Source organism: Temnothorax longispinosus, chromosome 6, assembly GCF_030848805.1.
Source record: "Temnothorax longispinosus isolate EJ_2023e chromosome 6, Tlon_JGU_v1, whole genome shotgun sequence".
Classification (NCBI taxonomy): Eukaryota; Metazoa; Arthropoda; class Insecta; order Hymenoptera; family Formicidae; genus Temnothorax; species Temnothorax longispinosus.
This window is the reverse complement of record NC_092363.1, coordinates 1,802,225-1,813,566: the sequence shown is the minus strand read 5'-3', so window position 1 is coordinate 1,813,566 and position 11,342 is coordinate 1,802,225. Positions and strand designations below refer to the sequence as shown.

The 11,342-nt window shown below is 30.9% G+C and overlaps 1 protein-coding gene and 1 long non-coding RNA gene across 2 annotated transcripts in view; one reads left to right on the top strand and one right to left on the bottom strand.

Moving 5' to 3' along the window:
- Positions 1–126: 126 nt before the first annotated feature.
- On the bottom strand, positions 127–3,366 carry LOC139815248 (uncharacterized). The gene is made up of 3 exons (XR_011732696.1): positions 2,841–3,366; positions 739–925; positions 127–415 (listed from the first exon to the last, which is right to left on the bottom strand). It is a non-coding gene; the product is annotated as an uncharacterized lncRNA (long non-coding RNA).
- A 4,774-nt stretch (positions 3,367–8,140) lies between these two features.
- Naa15-16 (N-alpha-acetyltransferase 15/16) overlaps positions 8,141–11,342 on the top strand; it is a 39,340-nt gene continuing 36,138 nt past the window's right edge. Inside the window, exons 1-8 of the mRNA XM_071780969.1 lie at positions 8,141–8,319; positions 8,627–8,974; positions 9,116–9,250; positions 9,325–9,469; positions 9,545–9,802; positions 9,909–10,219; positions 10,699–10,980; positions 11,064–11,277. Coding sequence (XP_071637070.1) covers positions 8,263–8,319; positions 8,627–8,974; positions 9,116–9,250; positions 9,325–9,469; positions 9,545–9,802; positions 9,909–10,219; positions 10,699–10,980; positions 11,064–11,277 — 1,750 coding nt within the window. The 5' untranslated portion in view covers positions 8,141–8,262. The remainder of the gene's footprint in view (positions 8,320–8,626; positions 8,975–9,115; positions 9,251–9,324; positions 9,470–9,544; positions 9,803–9,908; positions 10,220–10,698; positions 10,981–11,063; positions 11,278–11,342) is intronic.

Sequence of the window (11,342 nt, the reverse complement as noted above, 5' to 3'; positions counted from 1 at the left end):
CACACACACACACACACACACACACACACACACACACACACACACACACACACACATATAGTCTTCAAAAATTTTGTAAATGCTAGTAATTTTGCAAAGAACCGTTAATTTAAGCTGCGTTAATTTTTATGTGTAATGTTTTTATTTCGCAGCGAATTATCGTATAAATAAAATACAGAAATTTTCTTTCTTTTTTTCTTATAAGATATATGTTCAAAAGTTTTTACTAATTGACTAATTTTTAATTATTTGAATACTTACCTTTTACGTAATAGGAAATAGAGCAGAATGAATTAATATTAGAAAATTGATCAGTTTCTGATATAAGATGACTCATAATGGATAATACATCCAAATGGAGAGATTCTTGCATAGTTTGGATTACAAATAAATCCGAGTAGTCAGAACCAATCGTCTAGAAACAAAACGAAAGAATAAAAGAATTTATAAACATTCAATAAAGAGCTATTCGTATTTGTAACGTGAAGTAGCATCAATTACATGTTATTCTTAGAAATAGATGTTATTTTCTATTTTTTAATTTTGAATTAAAAAATATGTAATTTATTCATAGTTATCCTCCGCAAATATCTTTAATAAAAGTGTCAAGATGTTTTTAAACAACACTTGACTGAAATTATTTAGAAAAATTGCTGAAGACTTCCCTAGTGCCATTTTAATACGTAAAAGAACTTTATTTTATAATAAAATAACATAAGAGATACATAAGAAATTTACCTCCTTAACAACATCCGTTACATAGAAAAATGTAGCAATACCTTCGTTCAGCCACATATAAGACCAACTTGATGGGCTGACTACAGTACTTAACCATTGACGTGATATTTTACGCCCTATTAAAGACTCCACTTTCAATTTACGAGCAATAGGATCTAGTTCTTTATTATAGATAATATCTTCATCTCTAAAAATCAATTAATAATTAACGCGGTTATGTTGAATCTCTGTTATCAACACGCTATGTTATTAATTCTGCTATTAATCAGTACATATCAGAATGCTTTATTATCAGGTGGGTCAACTTTTGACTTCAATATGTATGAGAAAATATTGTCAATTTATTTTTATAAAATAAAACATCAGTTCTCGAATTATTTGTGAAAAATATACTTCGATTATAGTTGTAATTACATTAAAGACATAATGAGCATATTTTTATGTATGATTTTTATTAGTTCTTAATTTTTGATAGTCTGATTGTTGAGTCTATCGTGATGATTATTAGCGAAATGTTTGCAAGCGATGTTAGATATACCTACTACCTACGTCTGAAAATATCTCGAATTTGTTACACCATATCTAACTTTGCTTTAGAAATAATAAATATCTATACTTTAACGCTGAAATTATATGCATGTTTAACAACTTAAGACAAGGCAAGATACGATGTAAATACCCAATAAAAGCAAAATATTGACAATATTCTAACATTCTAACAGTTTGCTAGCAGAATCAAACGGAATCTGTTTATTTTATATACACATTTAAATGATCACCAAATGGCAAATTCAACTTGACTTCTGCAATCGTTCTGCCGATAATTCTGATAACAGATTCTATTCTATTTCTGTTGACATTTAACTCATAAAATTTATAACAGATATTTTGCAAAATATATTTTCGATATATTTAACTATTGTAGGTGTTTTAGAACTGTAATATGTATACATGTAATATAATAATTTTTTATAAATACAAGCTATTTTGCAACATCTTTACAAAAGATTTACACACTTGATAGACCAGCAAAGAAATTAAAATTTATATGATTTAGAATAGTTAATATTAATATTATTAGAATGAATACAATTTCTGAAACAGTATGGTTTTCTTTACTTAATCCGTCTACTTGTCTTTGTTATGCAATAATGATGATGTCAGTTGAAGAATCAAAGTTATTCATATGTTTGAATAAAGTTATAACACATTCATTTAGCTTGAAATATATAATAATCATATTGTATTGTATTTTGCAGCAAAAATCAATCTAATGAATGTATCTGTATTGCCAAGCAATTCATCGATCTTCGGTTAATAGTGCAGATCAACATTAATCCGGTCATCATATCCCGAGAATTAAAAGGAAATTACATAAATGCGAGTAGTTGAATTCTTGTCGGATGTGAATATATGAAAGTAATAGGTTAAAATTGTTCAAAAAGCAATATAAGATAAAATTTATCAAAATATAAATACAATATATTCATCATTTTTTTACATGTTTATATCAGAAATAAAATATAAAAATATTTTGTAAAATAAATGCAATTTTTATTTTAAAAAAATAAAGAAGATTCCGCACTGCTTCTCGAATGATTTGACAAAGCTCTACTGGTTTTATAATTGATATTTTCTTCTGCGGAATCGTAAATTAAAAACAAAAGTATATTGTATTGCTCTGCAAATGAGATACAATTAAGTTCACTTAAGTTATGACTTATGATAATTATAACTTTGCTCTGCTAGTATAGAACGTAAAAAATTCTCTTTACGATAGAGTGCATTTTAATAAAAGTAATATTTAAATTTATTACTATTAAACTGTCACATAGTTTAAATTTGTATATATAAGTATAAAGTATGATGTATCATGTACTCTTATGATACTTACAAATTTCTACCAAAGTCTATCTAGCTCTGTAAAGACATATTCTCTAACTATTAAATGTATTTAACTATTAAATTGTATGAGCTATTTAATAAGAAGAAAAACAATCTTATCTTTTCACAGATCCATCTCCAATCGTGATTTTAAAATATTTGTGTTTAATAATATATATTACCTATAAGATGTATAATACCTCTAAGATATGTATTACCTGTAAAATACGAGCGCCCACTTTGCCATACCGTCATCTAGTAAGCCTGGAATTGCGACGTATTGCACATTTGAAAAGTTCTGTAATTTTTTCCACTTAGTCTCGAAATAAGACGTGACAATTGTAGCAACGCGGCTCGCAAAACTTTGGTCTGCACTTATCGATTGCTGCCTGCCTCGCCAATTAATGTTAATAATGTTTTCATTAAAAATAGGCAATTCACATAGTATAATAGCTATGAGGTGAGTGGGTATTGCTGGAGTAGTATTGAAAGATGTGATTGCAGTATCATTTATAGTCTCTGATGTGGATATTGGCATATTAGATAAAGCCGTGTATTTTGCATTGTGCTTTATAGTTATAGTAAATTTGGCCCGGAATTTTGGCTCATGGAAACATCCCAACATGGAAACATTCTTTGTGCACCCATCATCCAAGTACGCGTTGCGATTAACCACCTAATTTTATTAATAGTTCCAGATAACGATAAAATTTCTATTAGAATGTTAGTAAGAGAAGCCAAGGAAAAATAACACGGGAAAAACATATAATGGGACGCTTGTGACTGAGTTTGTTAATCTTTCTTATTCTTGCAACGTCCCTTTATCTTAAAATTGATTGATGATTAACAATTTTAGTCGCGAATGTATTTATATATATATATATATATATATATATATATATATATATATATATATGTGTGTGTGTGTTTTGCGCATCTATCACGTTTGTTCCGTGTTACTTTTGTCTCTAATGGTATCTCTCGTTAAAAGATAACATAAGTACTAAAAAATGAAAAACGCAATTATTGTGTTATAATTAATATTAATAATATTTCATCACGTGTATTTTTTATTAATGCTTTTTATCATTATGTAATTTTATATCTGCTTTTTTTAGTATAATATAGAATGATAATTCCGTAATGTACAACATTGCATATACGTAAAACAGACACAATTTCGGCTAAAGAAATCTAAAAAGTGAAGCTACATAAGTTTGGTAGTTAAAGAAGCAGACGACTTTAATGATGTACTGTCTATGTTTAAACGATGCTTAGAATGTCTTTTATAAGCCTGTAATATATTTCTGCGTTAATCTGACACATTTTGTATGTTAAAAGGATTTTTATTGAATTTTATATAACATATAGACTAAATCTCGATTAGCTAAAACGTTTGTTGGTACATATCTTTTGAATTTTAATTAATAATTCTTGTAACAACATGTATTCATATTATTTTTAAATTTACTTACTCTAGATTTCCTTCAGTATTTATATACGAAGTCTTGAAAAAACCACCGATATTATTATCTATGATACTCGTAAATTTCATGTTTAGAATATATTCTCCAGGTGATAGTTCATAATAGAAATAAAGAAAGATAATTTCTATTTTCTCCATGTGTTTGTGCCTTTGCACAAAATGCTTGATGTTGTCATGAGTGGTGTCACGTTTAGTCATATATATTAAGTCAAATGTGTTAATGATATTCTTCAATTCCTTAGAGTGCATATATATGAAACGTGTTGCATTCTTAATCGTGATGTTTACTTCAAATGTACCGTAGAACTTATCTTCTTCGGCTGCAAGTTCTAGTTGTATTTTATAATGCTCCGGTACTATATCCGGTAAATATAAATTATCTTCAGTGGAAGACTTGATGGAAGATTTAGTAGGAGACTCATTGTTCCCATTTTTATTAGAATAAGCATAATAATGTTCTACTCTTATAAATATAAAGATGCTAGTTAATAGCAGTTGTAATAATCTCATGGCCAATCCAAATAAGTTTAGTAGTATTTGCGAAAACCTATGTTCGTTAGAGGAGAAAGAAATATAAACAAAATGTGAAGTAAATAATATTCCCAGACAACACGCATATCAAAGAGTTGCCTTGAAGGTCCAAACGGACGTCTTTTAGACATGCGTATTGTTGGGGAATTACTTATAAAAAAGGAGGAAAAACAATTATTTTATTAAAATAATTTATAATCTATTCAGAAAAAGAATTAATACATTTTACCATAAATCTTGGCTCATAATATGTTATAATTATATTAATTTCTAAATTTAGAGTTTTATTGTGATACAATTTATGTAATTTTCAGAGAATTGCACAATTTTTTTCAAAATTTTGAAGATTTTGTTTTAGAATGTAATGTTTAATAAAGGGAATATTTCCTTCATCAAGCTTGTTTAACGTGTTGAAAAATACTAATTTTGACATATATACTAATATATATAGTGTATAAACATCTACAGGAGTGTTCGTTTTCGAAATAATAAAAGAGAATCAAAATGTCTCACAGGAATTTGAATACATCCCGAAGAGTCCAAAAACCCGATATGGTTATATCATTAATCCCAAGTAGCTAAATATATGGATAATGATAAAAGAAGCGCATACTCGCTTGCAAGAACTCAAACATATGCATGTACAAGAAAGCATATATAAATGGTATTTAATCTAGCTAATAAATAAAAGTAATAATTTTTCTCTGTATAGAATGAAATTGATAAGTTTGAGCGTATTTATATAAAATTATTCTTATATAAGATAAAATAAAGATATATTCACATTTCGTACATTTGTATATTTCAAAGTGATATATATGTCTAACAATAAGATTTCTACTTTGGTAAGTTATTTTATATATTGAAATTGTACGTTAATAAATGTCTACAGCTTTTTGTAACAATTAACAACAATTAACGTTTACAATTACGAACCGTCAGTGCTGGGAAGCATAGAATCGCGCGATCTTTCCGTTTCGACAGATCACTGAGAACTGACGATAATATTGACGACAACATGATACATATCATAATAAGTATGTAACGGCGTGTAAAGAAATTCTCTTTAAACCGTTAATAGGTGCCGTATTTTTCAAATATTAATAAGACATTAAATATAAACTTGTATTTTATTTTCACGTTATATAAAATCGTGATTCTTAAAAAGTGTGTAATTAATTATAATATTTAATCATTTTATTTTCTGTGTAAAGAATTGTTCTTTCTACGGTTATATCACTATTATTGAACATTCTTAATAAGTTAATTTTAAAGAAATTTGAGTTTATCGCTTTATTTTATCAAATATATGTCGCTTTATACAATTTAAAATTTGCAACAGAATCCGCGACAGAATAGTGTAATTGTATTGTATCGTATATGTATGCAATGCTGAAATTATTTTTAAAGTTAAATATTTGTCAATTTATAATTGTGAATATATACATATATTCAAAAGATATAGAATGGAATGATATCTTGGATCTTCGAACTATCGATAGCAGTAAAATTTGGTAGCGAGTCAATTAAATACTATTTTATTATTTTTGCATAATGCAAAGTAAATATTTTACAATTCCGAATATTTTCGCGATAATTGATGATATTCGCCATATCTGTTATTTGTTGCAAGAGATCAAGAGATTTACGCAAAGAAATATGTTCTTCCATTAATTTATCTATTTATCATACGTGCATATATGTATTAATAATTCTTTTAGTATCAACTATTCGAGATCTGTCGAATTTGATAACAGCGGAATTTTGAAAAATGTAGTTAAATAGAAACAATATTTATTAATTATTCTTCTGTAACATTATAGCTTATTCGACATATTAAAAATTATTCAGTGTATATTCTATTGATATCGGAGTACTCATTAAGATTTGTCTCAAAATGTTTCAAGTATTTGCACATATTAATAATTACATTTGTGTAATCGTAAAAATGTTTAATAAACAACCATGAGTGATGCTTTTTTTTATAAAATTATTAAGTCAATAAGCTAGAAATTTGTCAAATATAGTGTCTCCGCGCATTTTAATTTAGAACAATTTATCATAAATAAATGATAGAGATATCCGAATTACTTATAATAATTAGAGGGGTAAGAACCATAGTAGTGTAAATCAATATTATAAAAAATTTGACTTAGGTACGCCACTATAGTGTAAGTCCCCCTTCAATTAATGATAATAATTAATAATTAATAATTAATTAATGATATTAGTCGTAATTGCTCGCGTAAATTAAAAATGAAGTATAATAAACTTTAGATTTATTATTCTATAAATAATAAGTAGGGTAGAGCGAGGTCAAAAGTAACAATTTGACTTTAGAACTTTTGATTGTGGAAGAACTATTACAGTAAAAGAAAAACTCTTGATATCCTAAGTCCCCTTTCAATAAATGATAATAATTAATAATTAATAATTAATTAATGATATATTGGTAATTCTAAAATGCTGAAATAATCTTTAATACCTATATAAAGAAAAAAGAGGAAAGATCGTTTTATATTAAAACAAAAATTAAAGGACTAAATTATTATATTCGTTAGGAGACTTAAAATATTGATTGCTTTTTAAACGTTATTCTAATTTAGATATTTTGTATATTGACAGAATCATCATAATTTCATGATAATAAAATACATTGAAATAATGTGACTGTATATTTTCTATTATTAATCTAAAGTTACTTTTTATTTTTGTAAAACTGTTGACAAAAAAATACAATTAAAAATAAAATTATTAATTATAATTAATTAGTTAATTAGTCAATTATTTAATTTATAATAATGTACATTAGTTGTATTGTCTACATAAAAAAGATTTGTGTAATTATAATGTAAACAATATGTAAACAATTTAAATTGATGTAATCTTGTTTACCTTCGTGGACACGTGTTTATTGAGAATGTTACGTAGTTCAATGTATGAACACGTTTTGTGCACAAGAGGCGCTAGCGAACGAGTTCCACTTTAAAATGCGGACGTGTCCATTCTCAAGCCCTTTCTCTTCACTCGCTGACCAATAGTCGATCGAGGTGTCTTTAAATGATTGGTCGAGTGTCACTAGAGTCTTTAGGGACTTATAGCTGCAGGTTTGTTCCCGTATCCTGCGCGGTGCTCAGTGCATTTGAAATATAAAAACAAGTAAGGAAGAAGAACTTCCGATATTTCGTAATTATTCTGTTGCTTCGTGACTTACGCGTGACTCACGCGTGAAACACATTATCTTTTCCTCGATATTTTATAACGGTGCATGGCTTAGTAGATTCGTAAAACTAATCCCATTACTGTGTTAAATTTGAATGAAATAAGCAGAACCCGAAGGAGAATAAATATAAATTATCTTTGACAAGTATATTTCTCGATACGCAGATATCCGGCTTGAAGCTTGATCGTCTCGAACTCGATTGGTGATCGATTGGAGCGTAACCGCCCGCGCCGCTTGAACCGTGCGGCACCGTGGCAGCAGCGCTTCCGGCGGAACAGCATTGTCGCGGATGATCACGTGATCGTGGATCGACTTCTTCGTTTGTGGCCACGAGGTTTTGTGTGGTGAAAATTAAGTTTACCGGGTGGAAAAGGCCCCCTATTTTTGTAGTTATACAAAAATGCCCTCCAGCAACCCGTTGCCACCCAAAGAAAATGCCCTGTTCAAGCGGATCCTGGTGAGTAACGGCCGATCAAAATACTCTGTTTTGGGGCCCCACTCTCCGGTGAGCAGGGTGCACTCCGCCGTGCTCTAATGATAAAGCACTCTTCCGAGGCGAAAAATGGGAAAAGGTCACTGGCGACCGCGAGACGCGGCCGCCTGATTGGCGTCACGAACGAAAAGCCGTCTCGCCCGGCGGCCCGCCGCGACGATCCGCATCGTCGTTCTCGCGTGAACGCTGGATAGAACCCACCGAGCTCCCCCCCTCCTACCTAACCCCCAACTATGCACTTTCACGGTATGCGCTGGGTGTTCTTTTACAGAGATGCTACGAACACAAACAATACAAAAATGGGCTGAAGTTCGCGAAACAGATCCTGTCAAATCCCAAGTTCAGCGAGCACGGGGAGACCTTGGCGATGAAGGGTCTCACCCTCAACTGCCTGGGCCGCAAGGAAGAAGCCTACGATCATGTGCGTCGTGGCCTCAGGAATGACCTACAGTCCCACGTTTGCTGGCACGTCTACGGTCTTCTGCAGCGCTCCGACAAGAAATACGATGAGGCTATCAAGTGTTACAGAAACGCGCTCAAGTGGGACAAGGACAACATTCAAATTCTTAGGGATCTGTCCTTGCTACAGATCCAAATGCGGGATCTGGAAGGATACAAGGTAAATATTCTAGAAAGTAAGTCGTTTTTATTTCAAGCTCCTATTTTATCGTATATATTATATATGTATCATCTTCTACATCGCCATGTAAAATATTATACTTTAATTATACATTTACAAATATCCATTACTTTCTCACAGGATACCAGATATCAGTTGTTTATGTTACGTCCTACTCAACGAGCTTCTTGGATCGGGTTTGCTATTTCATATCATTTGTTGAGAGACTATGAGATGGCATTGAAAATTTTAGATACTTTTCGAAATTCTCCAATGGTACGCTACTCATACATACACAATATATTATGCAGAAACGCAAAATATATAATAAAAAATTTGTATATCCACAGATTTGTTATGATTATGAACATAGCGAGTTGTTACTGTATCAAAATATGGTCATCCAGGAATCGGGAGAATGTGAACAGGCGTTAAAACATTTAGACAAGTATAGTGATCAAATTTGTGACAAGGTTACTGTCAAAGAGACTTACGGTAAGCGTGCAACATGCCTCTTGAAGTAATACTTTTAATACTGGAATGGTAATATTTCTTGTGTAAATCATCTAGGTAAACTAAGACTTCAACTAAAACAGTATGCAGAAGCGGAACAAGTTTACAAGGAGCTACTAGATATTAATCCTGAAAATACAACATATTATACTAGGCTAGCAGAGGCTGAGAGACATTCTTCACCAAGCGAAACATTGCATATGCTCCAAAGATACGAAGAACTTTTTCCTCGAGCGTTAGCACCGCGTCGTTTGCAACTCAATCATGCTACAGGAGATGAATTTAAAGTTTTAGTTGATCGATATTTACGGAAAGGTAACGTTTCTTTCTAAAAAAAAAAAACTTGCTTTCCACATTTATATATTCAAATGAGACCTTTTTTCATAATTTCATGTATTTAATTGAATTTGTTTTATTCTAGGGCTTCATAAAGGTGTGCCCCCGTTATTTGTGAATCTTCGTTCATTATACACCGATAAAGAAAAAGTCGAAATCATATCATCTCTACTTGTGCAATACAAGGAGGCATTAAAACTTCACGGCCATTTTAGCGATCAAGAGAAAGATAATCCGCGAGAACCAGCATCCGCTTTATTGTGGACCTATTATTATCTAGCGCAACATTATGACTACCTCGGTCAAACGGAAAAGGCATTGATTGAAATTGACGCTGCCATAGATCATACTCCTACGCTTATAGAACTTTTTGTTACCAAAGGTCGCATTTATAAGGTAGGAGTTTACATAATTATATAATCAATGTTGCTACTCTGTAACATTGCAAACCTTGAAGAACCATGACATTTTTCTAGTTTTATTACAATTGCCATTTTTATAGGAAGGAATTGTAAGCCTCTTGTTCAATTTCTGTAGGATTGATTTTATTTTTAAAACTTATTTATTATTGTTTGGAAGTTTCTGTTCTTTAATGCGATTTACTTTTCAATAATAACCTTGAAATTAAATTTTAATTTATATTTTGGATACTTTATTTCTATTATAGTGTATATAATACTTTTTCATTCAAAATTCTTGTCAGTTCCTAGTGTCATATATGTGAGATAGAAGTCATCAAATCTGGATTTTTTGCTTGATAGGCAATTGTTCTAGCACTGATCTATTTAGCATCTCACAATTATAATACATAAAAATTTATTATAAGGAATAGTGTGGGAGATATATGGCCTAAAAAGATATTTGTATGTTAACAGCATGCCGGGAATGTTCAAGAAGCTTATAAGTGGCTGGACGAGGCGCAGGGATTAGACACAGCTGACCGATATATTAACTCTAAATGTGCCAAATACATGCTTCGTGCAAATCTTATTAAAGAAGCGGAGGAGACGTGCGGAAAATTCACTAGAGAAGGGGTCTTAGCTATGGAAAACTTGAATGAAATGCAGTGCATGTGGATTCAAACTGAAGCGGCCAACGCGTACAAACGTCTTGAAAAATATGGAGAGGCGTTGAAAAAATGCCACGAGGTTGATAGGGTGGGTAGTAAAGTAGTATATTTTATGCGCACTCAAGATATATGTTATATAATCTCTTATCGTAATACCATGATTATTTACAGCATTTTTCGGAAATCATAGAGGACCAATTCGACTTTCATACATATTGTATGCGAAAAATGACGTTGCGATCTTACGTGGGTCTTCTAAGGCTAGAAGACGTTCTCCGAGCTCATCCGTTCTACTTCAAAGCAGCGAAATGTGCAATGGAGGTCTATCTGCGGCTACACGATTATCCTTTGCCAGATCCAGCGCAAACGCAAGAAATCGACACTGGTGAGTACTATTATTTATTGGTTAACAGTTTCTGAACAGTCATGCATAGTATATTTTTATAAAAT